Here is a 22,057-nt window from a genome sequence, read left to right as displayed (position 1 = left end):
CCTCAGCCTCCCAAAGTGCTGGGATTACAGGCGTGAGCCACTGCGCTTGGCCATTATTATGAAGTTTTGAGACAGGGTCTCACTCTGTTGCCCAGGTTGGAGTGCAACAGTGCAATCTCAGCTCACTGCAACCTCCGCTTCTCAGGTTCCAGCAATCCTCCCACCTCAGCCTCATGAGTAGCTGGGACTACAGGTGCCCACCACCATGCCTGCCTAATTTATTTTTTGTAGAGGCAGGGTTTTGCCATGTTGGCTAGGCTGGTCTTGGGCTTCTGAGCTCAAGTGATCTGCCCGCTTTGGCCTCCCCAAGTGCTGGGATTACAGGCGTAAGCCAACATGCCGGGCCTAAGTTTTAATTTTTTTTTAAGATGGGGTCTTAATGATGACATAATGATGCTGTCCAGGCTGGTCTCCAATTCCTGGGCTCAAGCAATCCTCCTGCCTAGGCCTCCTCAAATGCTGGGATTACAGGCGTGAGCCACTGTGCACAGCCAAGTCAACTTTTAGAGATCAGTGAAAAATCAGCTCAACTAAGGTTTCAGATAACTAGCTTTAAAGACTGTACACCTGTATCCCTGGCAAAGTGCTTCAGAGTACTGTAATCACACACAGCCAGGATGTCTCAATTCTTTTCCCATTTTACCTGTTTTTAGGTGTTATGTTTTAGTTTTCCATAGCTAAAATAGGAAAATTCTCCCAGGAATATAGTTAAAATAATGTCTATGAAACAATCTGAGAGTATTAGAATATGTGGAGTCAACGTCCTCTTTAATGGGGCTGCTGGAAGAAGAATTTTTGTCTCAATTAGCCTACTTGTCTTTCAAACACAGTTGATCATCTGGTCTTTGGATCAATAGGTTTACTTGGCCATATGTGACCAGATTAAACTGCTGTTTGCATTCCCAAGGCTTCTAAGTCACAAAGAACACTTCTCTTCCAGTGGACATCAGCTGGTAGGACAAATCCAGCCCTACTTAGAGACAAGGTAAAAAGCCAGTTATACCCTGGGCGCGGTGGTTCACACCTGTAATCCCAGCACTTTGGGAGGCTGAGACAGGTGGATCACATGAAGTGTTCGAGACCAGCCTGGCCAACATGGCGAAAACCTGTCTCTATTAAAAATACAAAAATTAGCCAGGTATGGTGGTGCATGTCTGTAATCCCAGCTGCTCGTGAGGCTGAGGCAGGAGAATCGCTTGAACCCAGGAGATGGAGGTTGCAGTGAGCCGAGATCGTGCCACTGCACTCCAGCCCAGGCAACAAGAACAAAACTCCTTCTCAAAAAAAAAAAAAAAAAAAAAAAAAAAGCCAGTTACACAAGGCAGAACCACTTTGTGATGTAGATTTTATTGGTTATCTAGGCAGAGGAAAAATTGGACGATAATAGGAAAGGAATGAAATCTCCTGGGCTGGCCCAGCACCTGCTACTGGTCGATGAGAAATCAGACTTTGTACAAAGGGTGACTTGGCCAGGAAAAACAGGAAGTTAGTCAGTGTCATAGTCAGTTATTCTAAGAAGAGGAAGAAAACAGGGAATGGGAGTGAAGAAGGAAATACTTTAGTTATACAAACTTTGGTACTGTCCCAGGAAAAGAATCTCTCTTTTCCCCTAAGTCTTAGAAAGAGGAAGAACAGGCCGGGCGCGGTGGCTCAAGCCTGTAATCCCAGCACTTTGGGAGGCCGAGACGGGCGGATCATGAGGTCAGGAGATCGAGACCATCCTGGATAACCCAGTGAAACCCCGTCTCTACTAAAAAATACAAAAAAAAAAAATTAGCCGGGCGAGGTGGCGGGCGCCTGTAGTCCCAGCTACGCGGGAGGCTGAGGCAGGAGAATGGCGTGAACCCGGGAGGCGGAGCTTGCAGTGAGCTGAGATCCGGCCACTGTACTCCAGCCTGGGCGACAGAGCCAGACTCCGTCTCAAAAAAAAAAAAAAAAAAAAAAAAAAAAAAAAAAAAAAAGAAAGAGGAAGAACAGATGCCATAGTCCAAGAACTGCACAAAAGTCAGCACCACTATGGCCTCTAGTTGCCCCCATTAGCCCAATAATATTCCTCTGCTAGAACATCCCTGTTTGACCCCTGATAAGAAAGCAGAGGGAGGTGAGTGGTGAAGCTGCCCCAGATTCTGTACTCCAGGTGGAGAAGGCCTCAAGAAGGTGAAGGGATGAGCTAATCTGAGCCTCATGGCCCCATTTCCAAGGATGTGATTAGTGGAGAGGCACCTGGGACCTGCTCCATTTCAGGAAACCCGGTTATGGGAACTGGTAGGGGACAGACTTAGCTCAGGACCCGAGAGAAGCAGTTAACCCTTTCCTACTATCTGGATGGGAAACAGCTTAATAGTTGCTTGGTAAGGGGGACTTCTTTCCCAGGGGAGGGAGTCTTCAAATGGACTTCCTTTTGCATCAGTTCAGTAAGGGGGACCTCAAGGATATTTTCTACTCAAGTTCCTAGGGTCAGCCTCTTCAGGGCATTTGAATGCTCTAGGGGAGCCTAAGAAACAAGGTGTGGCCTAAGAAGTGTCTAGGAGACACAGAGAGGGCGCATTCAAAAGGAAAGAAAGCTCAACAGTCCCTAAAATGTCATTGTTCATCTGGCAGCATTCCCTAGGATGTTCTGGTTCCACTCAAACCCTTGAGTTTGGGTCAGAATCAATCTCGGGCTCTTCTTGTAGGGGGGCAGGGAGTGTGTCTCAGACAGAGGGTTTCTTTTCAGAATAAACAGGATATCCAAAGTAGACATGTGATATAGTTTGGCTGTGTCCCCACCCAAATCTCACCTTGAATTGTAGCTCTCATAATCCCCATGTGTCGTGGGAGGGACCAGGTGGAGTTAATTCAATCATGGCGGCAGTTTCCCCCATCCTGTTCTTCTGATAGTGAATTGGTTCTCAAGAGATCTGATGGTTTTATAAGGGGCTTTCCCCTTCAATGGGCACTCATTCTTCCCCTTCCTGCTGCCATGTGAAGAAGTATGTGTTTACTTCCCCTTCTGCCATGATTCTAAGTTTCCTGAGGCCTCCCTAGCCATGATGAATTGTGAGTCAATTAAACCTCTTTCCTTTATAAATTACCCAGTGTCGGGTATGTCTTTATTAGCAGTGTGAGAATGAACTAATACAACATGAAACAGTAATCTAAATTCTGAGGTGGGTGCAGAAAAGAAGGTAGAATCAATATGTCACCCAGTCTAAGGACTGGAAAGAACTGGCTCCCTACAGACACTGCCAATAAATGAGACCTGCAAGGCCAGGGCTGAAAATATCAAGAGCCATACCCAAAGCCTCCTTGGTTGGCCTAGTTAACTAAGGTGACCTTAACCAAGGGCAGGTCATTTAGTTTCTTTGGGCTTCATATTTCTTCATCATAATAGATAACTGATAATTTCCAAAGTCCCTTCTGCCTCTAACATTCTAGTGTTCTGAGGATGGGGTCTGAGCAAAAAACAGTTTTTAATTTTAATTTTTTTTTTGAGACAGTGTCTTCCTCTGTCACTAGGCTGGAGTGCAGTGACATAATCATAGCTCACTGCAACCTCCAACTTGAGGGGCTCGAGATCCTCCCACCTCAACCTCCCAAGTAGTTAGGACTATAGGCATGCAACACTGTACCTGGCTAATTTTTAAATTTTTTTGCAGAGAGAGTGTCTCACTATAATGCCCAGGCTGGTCTCAAACTCCTGGCCTGAAACAATCCTCCTGCCTTAGCCTCCCAAAGTGCTGCAATTACAAACATGAGCCACCATGCCTGATTTATTCATACAACTTCTTGGATCCTCATTTTTATCATTTCTAAAACAAAGATAACATCTCTCTTACAAGATTACAAGATTGGGAGAACTGCTTAAGATGAATAAGAAAAACTGAAGAACACTTAGCACAGAGTGGATTCTCACCATATATCAAGCCTATATTGCATGCTGCCTGAATACATGGGTTTATGCTATGGAAGTCCTGATGGCAAACCCTCATATCAAAGGCTTCCCTCCTTGCTTCTCCCTACATCCAGTAGGGAGAGCAGCTGTATCCCCGGCTACCTTTGAGAGGCCTCCACTGCCTCTAGGGTGGTACTGGGTGCTCCATTACACCTTTATCCCTGAGGCTCATTCCAAGGACAAGGGCTGAAAGCTAGGAAACCGACTCATCTTCATTCTCAATGCCATTGTCAAGGTGGAGCATTTTCTGCTGGGCCAACACTCACAATTTTTTTTTTTTTTTAGACACAGTCTTGCTGTGTCAGCCAGGATGGAGTGCAGTGGCGCAATGTCAGCTCACTGCAACCTCAGCCTCCTGGATTCAAACAATTCTCCTGCCTCAGCCTCCCAGGTAGCTGGGACTGCAGGCACATGCTACCACGCCTGGCTAATTTTTGTATTTTTAGTAGAGGTAGGGTTTCACCATGTTGGCCAGGCTGGTCTCAAACTCCTGACCTCAAATGATTCACCCACCTGGGCCTCCCAAAGTGTTGGGATTATAGGCATGAGCCACTGCGCCCAGCCATAATGGGAAATATTTTAAAGAACCATCCTCAATACCTTGGTTTCTCACCCATAAAATAGTGACGATAACAATTTTCTTACAAGATAGTTGAGAGGATGACATCAGTTATGTAAAGAGTTAGTAGTGTCCGACCAGAAGCAGTCATTCACACTTCGGGAGGCCGAGATGGGCGGATCACGAGGTCAGGAGATCGAGACCATCCTGGCTAACACGGTGAAACCCCGTCTCTACTACAAAAATACAAAAAACTAGCCGGGCGAGGTGGCGGGCGCCTGTAGTCCCAGCTACTCCGGAGGCTGAGGCAGAAGAATGGCGTGAACCCGGAAGGCGGAGCTTGCAGTGAGCTGAGATCCGGCCACTGCACTCCAGCCTGGGCGACTCAAAAAAAAAAAAAAAAAAAAAAAGGAAGCAGTCATTCAATAAACATCAGTGGTCCCTTCCCCTTGGCAACTCCTCTTCTTAAAAAGGACAAGACACAGGGGTTGGGGATGGAGAGCTCTGCGGATGGTGGTGGGGAAATGAAAGGAAGACTCCAGTGATTCCTCAAATGCCAGCTGTTTATCAAGTTTGATGGTTATGATGGATTTTCCAGAAATAAAAGCTACCTTGCTCCAATAGGTCTACCTGTGAGCAACTGAGATGGGGAGGAATGGGGAGGAGCGCTGAGCATAGTCTCATGAAGGGTATGATTCAGGTCTCGATAGACAATGTTCTTTGGAGCAGCACCAACGTTGTGTACTGGGCAGGCACTCTGCCAGCTCCCCAGCCTGTTCTGTCCAATCCTGGCGTCTTGGAGCTGGGGTGGAAGAATTTTCCCTGAAGGAAAGCAGCCAACTCCCTGTCCCACCCTTCTCCGTGGGCAACTCTTTGCCAGGCAGGAATCTCTCATCAGGGTTTTTTTTTGGCTGTCAGATCACCAGCAGTTACGGGCTTAAGCCCCTGTCACCATGCCTCTCCCAGAACCTGCAGAGAGCAGCAGCTGGGACTCTGCAGGACCACCTTCCTTCTTCCAGCTAGGAATGCACTTGGAAAACCCCAAAGCTTCTCCTCTCAGCCAGAGTCCAGAAAAGACAGCTCCTTGTCTTGGCACATTCAGTGCAGAGTCAAACGTGGAAAGGGTCCTAGATGGGGCGGCGTCGACTTCCAGGTCCCACATTTGCAGGGGAAGCTAATCCCCCTGGATTAGGCTGGGAGGTGCTTGGGGCTGGTTGCCAGGTAAAGGACGGGGGGCTCGTTTTTTCTTTTTTTGAGACAGAGTTTTGCTCTTTTTGCCCAGGCTGGAGTGCAATGGCGCGATCTCGGCTCACTGCAACCTCCGCCTCCCAGGTTCAAGCAATTTTCCTGACTCAGCCTCCCAAGTAGCTGGGATTACAGCCGCCCGCCACCACGCCCGGCTAATTTTTGTATTTTCAGTAGAGACGGGGTTCCAACACATTGGCTAGGCTGGTCTAGAACTCCTGACCTCAGGTGATCCACTCGCCTTGGCCTCCAAAAGTGCTGGGATGACGGGCGTGAGCCACTGCGCCTGGCCCGGGACGTCGTTTTCAACTTCAGATTAATAATTTTTTAGTATATGTCCCAACAATTGCACAAGATATGAGTATAGTCATAAAAAAAATTTGCTGTTTATATGAAATTCAATTTTAACTGGCCGTCTTTTTCTTTGCTAAGTCTGGAACCCAGGGTTTGGCCTGGGGTAGCCCCCGCAGCAGGCAGGGCTGTTGGAGGGGTCACGAACCCGCTTGGAAGCCCCGCGCCATCACCGTCGCCCCTCCCGGCCGAGGGAAGGGTCCTGGAAAGCGCGAAGGGCGGCCAAAGCCCGGATAAGGCCTAAGGGGCCCGCATTTCGCCGCTACCGTGGGAAACTGTCTTCGAGAGGAGGGAGCAGTCGTGGCCTGGCCTCATTCCCGCTTGCCTCCAGCCTCTGCCGCCTCTCGTGGGCTCTTCCCCGCCCAGAACCGCCCACCTGCGGGCCCACTAGCACCAGCTGCGCTCACAGGCTCTAGCCGGCTCGCGGCGGCGGCTCCTGGCCTCGGGGCGGTGCAGCGTCGAGTGCGCAGGCGCGGCGGGTAGGTGGGAGGGGCGTGCGCGCGCGTAAGTGCGCGCGCGGGTAGGGACGGGCTCGCGCTGCCGGGCGTAGGCGTGGGCGTGGGCACTGGAGGAGTTCCAAGCCCGGGCTGAGGAGGGGGCGGTGGTCGCGGGCGGGCACTCTTCGACTGGGCGTTGCCGCTATTCCCTGCGCGGCATGGAGGGGACGGCCGTGGCCGTGTTCGAGGTGATGCGGGGAAGGGAGAGAAAGCGGAGGACACTTTCTGAGGAGACGGGCTTTGTGAGGAGACCGCGAAGTTTGGGCAGAGGGGTCGGGCGTCGCCTAAGGTGAAGGAGGAAGGTTCGGGAATCGAGGCCCGTCTCCCACGGGGAAGTGAGGAAGTAGGAGCAGATGAGGGCTCTCGCTCGCGGGGTACTCTGGGGGGGCGGGAACGACGCCTTCTCCAGCGGACGGCTTAGAAAGCTGCGGCGTTTACCGAGCGCCGGCGGACACCCAGAGGCAGAGCCTGACGCAGCCTCGGAGGTGCCTGCCGGAGTCCAGCGCTTTCCATGCGCCGGGTGCTGGGAGGGGGCGCGGAAAGAAGGAAAGGAAAGGTGGAAGCTCGGGGCGGGGGGGAGGGAAATCGGAGCGCCAGGGCAGAGGCAAGGAGGGACCCAGTGCAGACCGGGAGCAAGGGAGACAATTCCCGGTGCAGGTGCAGGTTTTTGGGTTCGGAGCAGCTGGACGTGAAAGGGCGAGGTTCAGAGGCTACACCTGTGCTTGGGGAGCTGCTCTGGAAGATGGCACTGAGCACCTGGCGCCGGCCACGCCCCGTGTGCTCATTTCATTACCCACTTTCACCGCCGGTGCCCAATGGGACGCTGAGCTGCTGTTTGTGAGGGGTACTGTGCAGGTGACAGAAGCACAGGCTCTGAGGGCACCTGAGAGAGTGCCCCCGGGCGTCCTGCCTGTTTGTTGTCATCAAAGAAGGCTGCGGGATTCCATTTTACGAATAACAGAACCTAATCTAGAACCCAGGGCGCTGACTTGTAGGCCAGTGTTCTTTTCCCAACTGCGCTGTCATTACCGATATGGGAATATCTTTGGGTTTTTTGTTTGTTTGTTTTTTGAGACAGAGTCTGGCTCTGTTGCCCAGGCTGGAATGCAGTGGCGTGATCCCGGCTCACCACAACCTCCGCCTCCCGGGTTCAAGAGATTCTCCTGTGTCAGCCTACCGAGTAGCTGGGATTACAAGCGCTCACCACCACACCCGGCTCATTTTTGTATTTGTAGTAGAGACAGGTTTTCACCATGTTGGCCAGGCTGGTCTTGAACTTCTGACCTCAAGTGATCCGCCCGCCTCCGCCTCCCCGAGTGCTGGTACCGGCGTGAGCCACCGTGCCCGACCCGATATGGGAATATCGTAACAGGACGTGTGAAGGAAGAGTTAGACTCTACATGTACCTGGAAACCATTCTTGTTAACTGGTACAAATGAGGATCTTAGTTCCCAGATCTCCCTGCCTTTAAAAAGGGGGTAATAATTTTCCTTGTGTTGCCTCCCTGTAAAAGAAAGAATCTGTTTGCATGAATAATAATGGGAGTTGGCCGGTTGCGGTGGGTAGCCTGTATTCCCAGCACTTTGGGAGGCCGAGGCGGGCAGATCACTTGAAATCAGGAGTTCAAGACCAGCCTGGCCAACATGAGGAAACTCCGTCTGTGCAAAAAATACAAAAATTAGTGGTGGCTCACGCCTGTAATCCCAGCACTTTGGGAGGCCGAGGCAGGTGGATCACCTGAGGTCCGGAGTTCGAGACCAGCCTGACCAAAATGGAGAAACCCGTCACTACTAAAAATACAAAATTAGCCGGGCGTGGTCACACATACCTGTAATCCCAGCTACTTGGGAGGCTGAGGCAGAAGGATTGCTTGAACACGGGGGTCAGAGGTTGCAGTGAGCCGAGATTGCACCATTGCACTCCAGCCTGGGTTACAATAGCAAAACTCCATCTCAAAAAAAAAAATTAAAAATAAAAAAAATTTAAAAATAGCAGGCTGTGGTGGCAGGCGGCTGCACTTCTAGCTACCTGGGAGGATGAGGTGGGAGGATGGATCACCTGAGCCCGGGAGGTTGAGGCTGCAGTGAACCATGATAAAGACATCACTGCACTCCAGCCTGGGAGTCAGAGTGAGACCCTGTCCCCTCTCTACCCCCAAAAATAAATGAAATATATTTTATTTTCAATTTGTCTCGAATAAATGTTCTTTTTTTCTTTTTTTCTTTTTCTTTTCTTTTTTTTTTTTTTGAGAAGGAGTGTTGCTCTGTCGCCCAGGCTGGAGTGCAGTGAGTCAATCTCAGCTCACTGCAACCTCCACCTCCCAAGTTCAAGCAATTCTCCTGCCTCAGCCTCCTGAGTAGCTGGGACTACAGGTACTAGAGATGGGGTTTCACCATATTGGCCAGGCTGGTCTTGAACTCCTTACCTCAGGTGATCCACTGCTTCCACCTCCCAAAGTGCTGGAATTGCAGGCGTGAGCTACCACACCCGGTCGATTAAATGTTTTACCCAGACATCTTGGAGTCCTGTTCAACTTAAAACGTTGTGTGTAGTCTTTACTGCAGTAGAACTTAGAAATAATAGCTAATATCTGTTAAGCATTTGCTATTTGCCAAGTAGTGTGTTAAGCATTTTGCACATATTTTTAATTTAATTTTTTTTTTTTTTTTTTTTTTTTTTTTTTTTTTTGAGACGGAGTCTTGCTCTGTCGCCCAGGCTGGGGTGCAGTGGCCGGATCTCAGCTCACTGCAAGCTCCGCCTCCCAGGTTTACGCCATTCTCCTACCTCAGCCTCCCGAGTAGCTGGGACTACAGGCGCCCGCCAACCCGCCCGGCTAGTTTTTTTTGCATTTTTTAGTAGAGACGGGGTTTCACCGTGTTAGCGAGGATGGTCTCGATCTCCTGACCTTGTGATCCGCCCGTCTCGGCCTCCCAAAGTGCTGGGATTACAGGCTTGAGCCACCGCACCCGGCCAATTTTTTTTTTTTTTTTTTTTTTTTTTTTTTTTTAAAGTAGAGATGGAGCCTCACTATGTTGTCAGGGCTCAAGGGATTCTCCCACCTCGGCCTCCCAAAGTCCTGGGATTACAGGCATGAGCCACCGCACTCAGCCTTGCACATATTATTTGTTTACTTTCAGCAGCAGCCCTATGTGGTAGTTTTATCCCCATTTTAATAGATGAGGAATCTGTGGTTTGGAGAGATTAAGTAACTTGCCCAAGGTCATGTGCTAGAATTTGGCACATCAGGGATTCAAATCCAGGTATGGAGTGCAGTGGCCTGATCAGGACTCACTTCAGCCTCAACCTTCTGGGCTCAAGAGATCCTCCTGTCTCAGCCTCCCCAGTGGCTGAGACCACAGGCACACACCATCACGCTGGGCTAATTTTTGTTGTTGTTAGTAGAGATAAGGTCTCGGTATGTTGTCCAGGCTGATCTCAAACTGGTGAGCTCAAGTGATCCTCCCACCCTGGCCTCCCAAAGTGCTGGGATTACAGGCATAAGCTACCGTGCAGGGCAGCATTAGCACTCTTAAATAGTATTCTGACCCTCGAAAGTGTTGATTTAATGAAAGATTAAGATGATTCATAACCAGATATCACTCTTATTCATAGTCTTCATGTTGGCTTTTATTTGGGGCAGGAAAAAAGAAACAAGAAAAACAAACTCCCACTTAATTTTTCCCTGATTATTATTTCCAGATGAATTTATCTTCTGAATAAAGGAATGTATTGTCTCAATTTCCTGTCTTAAGGGGCATTGTGTTGAGTTTCACTGTCTCCTTTCTTATGTCATTCTCCTAGCTATTTATTTTGTTTAGACATAACACTCTGAACAAACCTAAATCTGACATTTTAGAAGCAAGAATACAATTTTTGGGGGAAGTTAGAGTTACTAATTTAGCTGGGTCGTAGAGATATATTATTACTGTGATTTCTAAAGAACATTATGTTTTCTTTGAATTGTGCTCTTTTCAGATTTTGAGATTTTTAATAATTCACTGGAAGTGTGACATAGATGTATCAAAGGGAGCATTGCTAGAAGGGCAGCTAGAGATTTCCATAGAAGGATTACATTCTAAGCACCAAGCAAATGCTCTTCATTGTGTAACAACTAGTAAGTAGAGAAAGAAAAAATACTGATTTTCTGTCTCTTTTTGTCATGGTTTATGTCGTAGCTTATTTTAAAATTTCAATTTGTCATAATCTTTTATGTTATTCCAGGATTGTTCCATAATTATAAAATGAAATGATTATGTAATAAGTATCTGGTGGTAGATTTACAAACGTATCATACAGAAAAGGTGAGTAGAATGACTCTTACCATAGATTATTTATTTTACTGGTTTAAGTTAAAATTGCTCCAAAACAATCTTATTTTTCTCTTGATTTTAACCTACTTTTTCACAGCAAAATTATATTACATTAAGCTTTACCTACTTTTTTCCAAGTCTAAATTTTGGCAGTTGCAAAAAAAAAAAAAAAAGTGCACACTTCAATAATCATGACCTGTGATTAGTTTGAAAATATTTCTTCCATTTGGCTTTCATGCTTTTATCGTTTTTGCCTGTTGTCTTGAGGGAAACCTGATGCATTAAGTGGCTCTGAAACATGAATTTTCTCAAACTTGAAGAGTTAGCTTTTTTTTGTGGGGGGGGTGTGTGTGTGTGTGTGTGTGTGTGTGTGTGTGTGTAGGTTTATTGAAGGGTACTTTGGAATGAAGTTGTCCTTTCAGGCTTAGAGAAGTCACTTGGGCACCAAGTTGAGATAGGATAGTAAACTAGGCTTTACAAGACATTTGCTTACCTGAACAGGAATGACCTTTGTATGTTAATATTAAACATCTTCAAGAGCAGTATGACAGGTTGATTTGCTCTTACTCTGCATGAACTCCACTCTGGCAGGGTTCCCACCACTCATGAGGGAAATGCTTGGCTACATGTCTAGGGTGATGGTGGGTCTCTGTGTGGTTGTAATAATCTAATCCAATAAACTGTGGCCAGGTTAGCAAGGTTGATTTAATTCAAAGCAAAAGACTTCAGCCACAATAGTTTTTGGCAAGAAACTCAATTCTGCATTTTGAGCCTAATGAACTTCTTTAGCCCACCTAGAATAGGGGGCATTTCTTTTCTCTTTATTGTTTCTGAGCTTTACGTAATTATGGTTATAATTATTTATTTATTTAGAGATGGAGTCGCACTCTGTCGCCCAGGCTGGAGTGCAGTGGCGCAATCTGGGCTCACTGCAACCTGTGCCTCCTGGGTTCAAGCAATTCTTCTGCCTCAGCCTCCTGAGTAGCTGAGATGACAGGTGGCTGCCACCATGCCTGGCTAATTTTTTTTTTTGTATTTTTAATAGAGATGGGGTTTCATCATGGTGGCCAGGCTGGTCTCAAATTCCTGACCTCAAGTGATCCGCCTGCCTCAGCCTCCTAAAGGGCTGGGATTACAAACATGAGCTACCTACCGCATCCAGCCTATGTTTATATATATATATTTTTTGGTAGGAAACATGGTGATACATACTTGATAAAAAACATTACAGAAACATTTATTGTGGAGAGTGAGACTTTCTACACATCTCACCCCTTGAGATGATTATTAACATTCAGTATATATTTTAGATTTTCCTTTTTTCCCCTCTTGCCAAGGATAATCTATGTTCTAGATTTTTCTATGCATATGTTCATAGTTATTAATATCAATTTTTTAAAACTAGGACTATACTATACATATGACTGTGCTATGTACCAGTGCTTTGTGGGCAGCATTTCATGTTAGCATAAGGGATCTATTTCATTTTTTTTGTAAAAGTACATTTATTTAGTTTTAGTTTTTGTCAGTTATACACCCATATGATTTTGGCTGGGTGTAGTGGCTCATGCCTATAATCCTAGCACTTTGAGAGTCTGAGGTGGGCAGATCACATGAGGTTAGGGGTTCCAGATCAGCTGTCCAACATGGGGAAGCCCTGTCTCTACTAAAAATATAAAAATTAGCGGGGTATGGTAACACACACCTGTAATCCCAGCTACTTGGGAGGCTGAGGCATGAGAATCACTTGAACCTGGGAGGCAGAGGTTGCAGTGAGCCAAGATCTCGCCACTGCACTCCAGCCTGGGTGACAGAATGAGACTCCATCTCAAACAAAACAAAAAAACCCGACAGTACCCTGCTTGCTTCCCCCGTCTCCCCCTTCCTATCTTTCTCCCTCCTAGAGGCTAATACTTTTAACTCTGTTAATTATTTAATACTTATATTTGATCTAAGTAACATGTTTGTTTGTGGTGTTATATCTTTTTTTTTTTTTTTTTCCAAATAGGGTCTCACTCTGTCACCCAGGCTGGAGTGCACTGGCACAATCATAGCTCACTGTAACCTTAAATGCCTGGGCTCAAATGATCCTCCTAACTCAGCCTCCTGAGTAGCTAGGACTACAGGCATGTGCTACCATGCCTGGTTGTTATATTTTTGTATTTTTGTAGAGACAGGGTCCCTTGCTATGTTGCCCAGGCTGGTCTTAAACTCCTGGGCTCAAGCAGTCCTCTCACTTTGGCCTCCCAAAGTGCTGGGATTGCAGGTGTTAGCCACCGTGCCTGGCCAAGATGTTATTTATTTATTTATTTATTTATTTATTTATTTATTTATTTTGAGAAAGGGTCTTACTCTGTCACCCAGGCTGGACTGCAGTCATGCAGTCACTGCTCACTGCAGCCTTGACCTCCTGGGCTCAGGTGATCCTACCACCTCAGCCTCCTGAGTAGCTGGGACTACACGCACGTGCTACCATGCCTGACTAATTTTTGTTTTGTTTTGTTTTTGTGTTTTGAGACAAAGTCTCGCTTTGTCACCAGGTTGGAATACAGTGACGTAATCTCGGCTCGCTGCAACATCTGCCTCCCAGATTCAAGCGATTGTCCTTTCTCAGCCTCCCAAGTAGCTAGGACTACAGGTGTGCACCACCACGCCCAGCTAATTTTTGTATTTTTAGTAGAGACCAGGTTTCACTACGTTGGCCAGGATGGTCTCAATCTCTTGACCTCGTGATCCACCCACCTCTGCCTCCCAAAGTGCTGGGATTACAGGCGTGAGTCGCTGTGCCCGGCCAACAAATTTTTTTTTTTTTATGCAGATGAGGTCTCCCTATGTTGCCCAGGCTGGTCTTGAAGTCCTGGACTCAAGCAATCCACCTGCCTCAGCCTCCCAAAGTGCTGGAATTATAAGCATGAGCCATTGTGCTCAGCCCTAAATTGTTATATCTTGATCTTCCTTTTTATAGGCATTTATTGATTTTCCGCCATAAAGGATGATAGCTCTCTTTAATATCTTTACCTCTACCATGTATCTTTCTTTTAATATAATTTTCCAACCATGTAGATCAATATTTACTCATTATTATGGCCATTAAATGTAGTTTAGCCATATAGAAAACTTTGATTACTTTTCTTTATAATTTTCCTTCAGTTAATACTTATTTTAATTTGTTTTCTGTTTTTATCATCTAGTCGACTCCCAAACTTCCAGCATTTGTCTAAATCTACTCAGTATATTCCAGTACATCAGATAATATATCAGTTTCATCCTCCTGAAAAACTATTTTCCAGTGTTTCCTGACCTGCTCTAATTTTGACTTGATGCCTTTTGTGTCTGGTGCACAGCTGTTATCTTGGAATCTTCCCTTCATTCAGAGTGTTTCTATAGTTTTTTTCTCTTGCATTGGATTTTGTGCTTCCGGAATCCCTCTCTCTTTTTTTTTTTCCTTGGCTTATTCCTTGCTTTTTCCTTGTGGATCTTTCCTGATGGATCTCAGGCTCCAGCAGCTTCCTTGGAAAGAGTGTTTGGAAGGTAAATTCCTTGAGACCTTACATCTCTGAAAACATCTCCACATATACCCTAATTGATAGTGTGTCCATATAGGATTCTAAGCCAGAATTCATTTTTCTTTCAGAATTTTGATGACATTGCAGCATTATTTTCTAATTTCAGGTGTTGCTATTGAAAATTCTAAAAATCTGATTGCTCTGTATGTGACCTGTTTTTTCTTTTTTCTTCCCCTTTCTGTAAGCTTTTATTTTTTTTTTTTTTGAGATGGAGTTTCACTCTGTCCCCCAGGGTGGAGTGTTGTGGCATGATCTCAGCTCACTGCAACCTCCGCCTCCCGGGTTCAAGCGATTCTTCTGCCTCAGCCTCCCGAGTAGCTGGGATTACAGGCATGTGCCACCATGCCCGGCTAATTTTTGTATTTTTACTAGAGTCAGGGTTTCACCAGGCAGGTCTCAAATTCCTGACCTCAAGCGATCTACCCACCTCGGCCTCCCAAAGTACTGGGATTACAAGCATGAGCCACCGTTCCTGGCCTTTCTGTAAGCTTTTAGAATCTTCTCTCTCTTTTTTTTTTTTTTTTGAGCTGGAGTCTCGCTCTGTCGCCCAGGCTGGAGTGCAGTGGCCGGATCTCAGCTTACTGCAAGCTCTGCCTCCCGGGTTTACGCCATTCTCCTGCCTCAGCATCCCGAGTGGCTGGGACTACAGGCGCCCGCCACCTCACCTGGCTAGTTTTTTGTGTTTTTTAGTAGAGACGGGGTTTTACTATGTTAGCAGGATGGTCTCCATCTCCTGACCTCGTGATCCGCCCGTCTCAGCCTCCCAAAGTGCTGGAATTACAGGCTTGAGCCACCGTGCCCAGCCTAGAATCTTTTCTTTATCCTAGTGTTAATTACAGTAAATAAGAGTAGGTGCTATAACAAAAAAACCCTAAAATCTCAATGACTTGGCCAGGTGCGGTGGCTCATACCTGTAATCCTAGCACTTTGGGAGGCTGAGGCAGGCGGATTGCCTGAGCTCAGGAGTTTGAGACCAGCCTGGGCAACACAGTGAAACCCCATCTCTACTAAAATACAAAAACTTAGCGGGCGTGGTGGCATGCGCCTGTAGTCCCAGCTACTCAGGAGGCTGAGGCAGGAGAATTGCTTGAACCCTGAGGCGGAGGTTGCAGTGAGTCAAGATCACGCCACTGCACTCCAGCCTGGGCGAGAGAGTGAGACTCTAACAAAACAACAACAACAACAACAACAACAACTCGGTGGCTTAACACGGAAAATGTTTGATTTTCTTGTATCTCACAGTCAGATGAATGTGTGCGTATGCAGGCAAGCAGGCAAGTATCTTGTTTTATGCTATTTCTGTCTTGGGGGTGTATCCTTCTCTAAGTCGTCTAAGTTCTCTTCATTCAGCTGAGGATGGGAAAAGTGAGCAAAGCTTATAAATGGGAGACTTCTATGGAGTAGGCTCAGGAATTATGTATATTACTACTCATGTTCTATTGGCGAGGACTTAGTCTTTTATTTTTTATTTATTTATTTTTTTGAGTCAGAGTCTCGCTCTGTCACTCAGGCTGGAGTGCAGTGGTGCGATCTCGGCTCATTGCAAGCTCCGCCTCCTGGGTTCATGCCATTCTGCTGCCTCAGCCTCCCAAGTAGCTGGGACTACAGGTGACCGCCACCGCGCCTGGCTAATTTTTTGTATTTTTAGTAGAGACACGGTTTCACTGTGTTAGCCAGGATGGTCTTTTTTATTTTATTTTATTTTATTTTATTTTATTTTATTTTATTTTTTGTTGAGACAGAGTCTCGCTCTGCCGCCCAGGCTGGAGTGCAGTGGCCGGATCTCAGCTCACTGCAAGCTCTGCCTCCCGGGTTCACGCCATTCTCCTGCCTCAGCCTCCCGAGTAGCTGGGACTATAGGCGCCCGCCACCTCGCCCGGCTAGTTTTTTGTATTTTTAAAATAGAGACGGGGTTTCACCATGTCAGCCAGGATGGTCTCGATCTCCTGACCTCGTGATCCGCCCGTCTCGGCCTCCCAAAGTGCTGGGATTACAGGCTTGAGCCACCGCGCCTGGCCTGCCAGGATGGTCTTGATCTCCTGACCTTGTGATCCACCTGTCTTGGCCTCCCAAAGTGCTGGGATTACAGGTGTAAGCCACCACACCTGGCCATATTTTTATGTTTTTTAAGACAGAGTCTCACTCTGTTGCTGGAGTGCAGTGGCACAATCTTGGCTCACTGCAACTTCCACCTCCCGGGTTCAAGCAATTCTCCTGCCTCAGCCTCCTTAGTAGCTAGGATTGCAGGTGTTGGCCACCACACCCAGCTAATTTTTGTATTTTTTTGAGCTTCACCATGTTGGCTAGGCTGGTCTCGAACTCCTGACCTCAGGTGATCCGCCCAGCTCAGCCTCTCAAAGTGCTGGGATTACAGGCATGAGCCACCGCGCCTGGCCAACCAGGACTTAGTCTTATTGCCACAGCCCTGCAGTTGCAAGGAAGACTGAAAAATGTAGTTAAATAATGTGTTCAGGAAGAAGGAGAATGGGGTATTTGTTTGTGAGCACTAGCAGTCTCTGCTGTAGTCTCCATTGTCACAATGATGTGCCTGGGAGTGGGAGCACATTGTGCTCAGCACTTAGCAGGACTTTTAAATCTGGAAACCCTTGTCCTTTGGTTCTGGGAAATTTTCCCTTGCATTCTCTCTCTCTCTTTTTTTTTTTTCTTTTGAGACCGAGTCTCACTCTGTCACCCAGGCTGGAGTGCAGTGGTGTGATCTCTGCTCACTGCAAGCTCCACCTCCTGGGTTCACGCCATTCTCCTGCCTCAGCCTCCCGAGTAGCTGGGACTACAGGTGCCCGCCACCATGCCCGGCTAATTTTTTGTGTTTTTTAGTAGAGACGGGGTTTCACCGTGTTAGCCAGGATGTTCTCTATCTTCTGACCTCGTGATCCACCCGCCTCAGCCTCCCAAAGTGCTGGGATTACAGGTGTGAGCCACCACGCCTGGTCTCTTTTTTTTTTCACCCTTTCTGGAAGTTCTATTATTTAGATATTAGATTTCCTAGACTGGTTCTTTTTCCTTTTTAAAATCGTTTCTTTCCTAATTTTTATCTCTTCTACTTTCTAGGCATTATCTCATCTTTTTGAGTTTATAAAGATGTTTTTTTAAGTTTTCTTTTCTCCACCTAGTTCCTGTTTTCCTTGTATTGCTTTTCTTACTCAGTCGGGTGTCTGTTTTCATGTTGGAAGCTTTCTTCAAATATCTTAAAATTACTGATTGCTCATTTTTAAGAGAGACTATACAGCTGATTTGAAATTGTTAGCATCACTGAAAGGTGATCTAATTGAGCTTTTAACTGGAGAACTTTCTCTTCTCTTCAATATCAATATCTTTAGGTCTTTGCTCTTGGAATGGCCAGATCTTTCAGTCTCCTACCAAGTGGTTAAAAGCTAGACTTGATTCTGGGAATGAGAGAGAAAAGGGAGTGTTGGGTATCTCAGCATTCAGGGATTCTGTTCACTAACTCCACTTGTTTTTAGTATAACTTTGATTCTCATCCCAAAGATCGACACCTTGGCCATTTTGAAGTATCTTCTCCCCAGTCCACGCAAAAGTTAGGGAGGAGCCAATCCCTTGAATGCTGTGTGGAGGTGGGAATCTAAAGATTTATTTAGGCCAGGCGCGGTGGCTCACACCTGTAATCCCAGCACTTTGGGAGGCCGAGGCGGGCGCATCACAAGGTCAGGAGATCGAGACCATCCTGGCTAACATGGTGAAACCCCATCTCTACTAAAAATGCAAAAAATTAGCCAGGCACGGTGGTGGGTGCCTGTGGTCTCAGCTACTCGGGAGGCTGAGGCAGGAGAATGGCGTGGGCCCGGGAGGCGGAGCTGGCAGTGAGCTGAGATCCTGCCACTGCACTCCAGCCTGGGTGACAGAGCGAGACTCCGTCTCAAAAAAAAAAAAAAAAAAAGATTGATTTAAATTCATTTTTCAACTGACTCTTCTTAATTTATCTTCTACCTCACCCATACATTCAGAGGTTCCGATACTGCCATGCCTCAGTCTTTCCCTAAATACTTTCCTACGGCCGGGCGCAGTGGCTCACGCCTGTAATCCCAGTACTTTGGAAGGCCGAGGCTGGCGGATCACAAGGTCAGCAGATCGAGACCATGGTGAAACCCCGTCTCTACTAAAAATAGAAAAAATTAGCCGGGCGCAGTGGCGGGCGCCTGTAGTCCCAGCTACTTGGGAGGCTGAGGCCGGAGAATGGCATGAACCCGGGAGGCGGAGCTTGCAGTGAGCCGAGATTGCGCCACTGCACTCCAGCCTGGGCGACAGAGCGAGACTCGGTCTCCAAAAAAAAAAAAAAACTTTCCTACTAGTCGTTCTGCTTTGTAGTTTCTAATTTTGTTTTGTTGTTGTTTTTTTTTTTTTTGAGATAGAGTCTCACTCTGTCACCCAGGCTGGGGATGCAGTGGTGTGATAACAGCTCACTTCAACCTCTGCTTCCCAGGTTCAAGAGATTCTTCTGCCTCAGCCTCCTAAGTAGCTGGGACTATAGGCGTGTGCCACCATGCCTAGCTAATTTTTGTATTTTTTTTTTTTTTTGAGACGGAGTCTCGCTCTGTCGCCCAGGCTGGAGTGCAGTGGCCGGATCTCGGCTCACTGCGAGCTCCGCCTCCGGGGTTTACGCCATTCTCCTGCCTCAGCCTCCCAAGTAGCTGGGACTACAGGCGCCCGCCACCTCGCCCAGCTATTTTTTTTGTATTTTTTTAGTAGAGACGGGGTTTCACCGGGTTAGCCAGGATGGTCTTGATCTCCTGACTTCGTGATCCGCCCATCTCGGCCTCCCAAAGTGCTGGGATTACTGGCTTGAGCCACCGCGCCCAGCTAATTTTTGTATTTTTAGTAGAGACGGTTTCACTATGTCGGCCAGGCTGGTGTCGAACTCCTAACCTCAGGTGATCCACCTGCCTCGGTCTCCCAAAGTGCTGGGATTACAGGCATGAGCCACTGCACTTGGCCTGTAGTGTCTAGATTTTTATTACAATCATGTTTGTCTCTTGTTTTCTATCCTTGTGGGTTTATGCCTTTAACAATCTCTTATCTTTTCTATTATTTTATTGAGGTTTCAGGAGGGAATGAAAATAAATTGTGTGTGTGTTCAATCAGCCACCTGCCTGGAACTGTGCAGTGGTATCTTTTAAGTTTGGTTTGAAATCTCTGATCTCTAGGGCTGCTCTAACAAAGTACCACAAACTGGATAGCTTGAAACAAAATACATTTTCTCACAGTTCTGGAGGCTAGAAGTCCAAAATCAAGGTCTTAGTAGGGTTGGTTCCTTCTGGAGACTCAGAAATCTGTTCCATGCCTCTCTCCTAGCTTCTGGTGGTTGCTGACAATCCTTGGTATTTCTTAGATTGTAGATGTATCACTCCCTGCCTTCACATGACATTCTCCTCTGTATTTCTCTCTTTCTTCACATGGCCTTCTTATAAGGACACCAGTCACTGGATTCAGGACCACCCTAATCCAGTATGACCTTGTCTTAACTTGATTGCATCTATTTCCAAATAAAGTCATAGACATTGGGGCTACTACTTAAAACTATCTTTTGGGAGACATAGTTCAACCCACAACAAACTAGCAAATTTGATATCTGAGATGATTCATCTATCAGAAGCTGAGAGATGACTAGTTTTTTTCCATCAGTAATTATTGAAGGCTTTAACAAATATGATTTTCATGATGTTTCCCAAAATGTATGCCACAGAATATTTATATGAGTTATAAGAAAGGAGTTACGTCGTCATTTAAATTTGGGAAATGTTAGTTAAAATGAACTTTTAAACTGTAGGTCTATTCAGGACCTTTCATATGCCAGTGTGGACTGTGAAACATACTGTTTGGGAAATGCTACATACAGTTAACCCGCTTCCCTTTTTTTTTTTCCTCAAGACAGAGCCTCGCTGTGTTACCCAGGCTGGAGTGCAGTGGCACGGTCTCGGCTCACTGCAACCTCCACCTCCCAGGTTCAAGTGATTCTCGTGCTTCTGCCCCCGACCCTGGCCCCCACCGGCCCCACTAGCTGGGATTACAGGTGCCCACCACCACGCCCAGCTAATTATGGGTGAGGAGTGCTTCCACCTGCTCCACATCCTATCCAGCCCTCAATTTTCAGTTATACTTCCAATGCTTTTATATAAAAGCGATAAAATTCTATCCTCCAGGTACAAAGATGACAGTAGAGACTTATCTATAAAATACATATTTTAAAGCAAGCATTCCCCCAAATCCCCTCTATAGAACAGAAGATTATCTTTTTAAAACAATGTAAACAAAATTTTTTTCTGAAATGGGGCCTTGCTCTGTGTTGCCCAGGTTGGAGTGCAGTGGTGCCATCACAGCTCACTACAACCTCTGTTTCCCCGGCTGAGCTGATCCTCCCACCTCAGCCTCCTGAATCAGCTGGACTACAGGTGTGTGCCACCACGACCAGCTAATTTTTAAATTTTTTTTGTAGAGATGGGGTTTTGTGATATTACCCAGGCTGGTCTTGAATTCCTGAGCTCAAAAGATCTACCCACCTCAGCCTCCCAAAGTGCTGGGATTACAGGTGTGAACCACCATGCCTGGCCAAAAGATGGTCTTTATAAAGGGGAGGGTGGGGGATGGGGGTGGGTGCAGGCACGGTGGCTCACGCCTATAATCCCAGCACTTTGGGAGGCCGAGACAGGTGGATTGCTTGAGGTCAGGAGTTCGAGACCAGCCTGGCCAACATAGTGAAACTTTATCCCTACTAAAAATGTAAAAATTAGTCGGGCGTGGTGGCGCACCTCTATAATCCCAGCTACTCAGGAGGCTGAGGCAGGAGAACCGCATGAACCTGGGAGGCAGAGGTTGCAGTGAGCCGAGACTGTACCACTTCACTCCAGCCTGGGTGACAGAGAGACTCTCTCAATTGAAAAAAAAAAACAAAAAACAAACAAACACAAAAGACTATCTTTTGTTAAATGTTCTATGCTGCTTGGACTTAGGCCTTTGGAAGTCTGTATCATTTATCCAGAATCACTTAAAATCTGGAAATCTAGAGCATTACTATCCAATAAAACTTTTCGTGATGATGGAAATGTTCTCTATCTCCTGTTTAGCAGATTAGCCATTAGCTGTATGTGGCTATGGAGCACTTGAAATGTGGCAGATGTGACTGAGGAACTAAAATTTTTTTTTTTTGAGACAGAGTTTTGCTCTGGTTGGCCAGGCTGGAGTGCAATGGTGCGATCTCAGCTCACTGCAACCTCTGCCTCCTGGGTTCAAGCGATTCTCCTGCCTCAGTCTCTGAAGTAGCCGGGATTACAGGTGTCCACCACCATGCCCAGCTAATTTTTGTTGTTTTTAGTAGAGATGGGATTTCACCATGTTGGCCAGGCTCTTGAACTCCTGACCTCAGGTGATCCACCCACCTTGGCCTCCCAAAGTGCTGGGATTACAGGTGTGAGCCACCATACCCGGCTGGAACTAAATTTATAATTTAATTTAGCTAAATGTAAATAGCCACATGTAGTTTCTGGCTACTGAACTGGACAGCAGTTTACAGAATGATGTTGCCTCTCACTCTAGTTCCATGATTCTCAACCTTTTTTCCCTGC

General features: G+C 46.6%; 1 protein-coding gene across 1 annotated transcript in view; it reads left to right on the top strand.

The window, feature by feature from the left end:
- Positions 1–6,782: 6,782 nt before the first annotated feature.
- The window catches only part of TOP6BL (TOP6B like initiator of meiotic double strand breaks), a 103,059-nt gene continuing 87,784 nt past the window's right edge, over positions 6,783–22,057 (top strand). Inside the window, exons 1-2 of the mRNA XM_071074209.1 lie at positions 6,783–7,071; positions 10,562–10,700. Coding sequence (XP_070930310.1) covers positions 6,940–7,071; positions 10,562–10,700 — 271 coding nt within the window. The 5' untranslated portion in view covers positions 6,783–6,939. The remainder of the gene's footprint in view (positions 7,072–10,561; positions 10,701–22,057) is intronic.

The sequence above is a fragment of the Macaca nemestrina genome, chromosome 12 (assembly GCF_043159975.1).
Source record: "Macaca nemestrina isolate mMacNem1 chromosome 12, mMacNem.hap1, whole genome shotgun sequence".
NCBI classification, from domain to species: Eukaryota; Metazoa; Chordata; class Mammalia; order Primates; family Cercopithecidae; genus Macaca; species Macaca nemestrina.
Note: the sequence above shows the minus strand (reverse complement) of the source record. Positions and strands in the feature narration are given on the sequence as shown.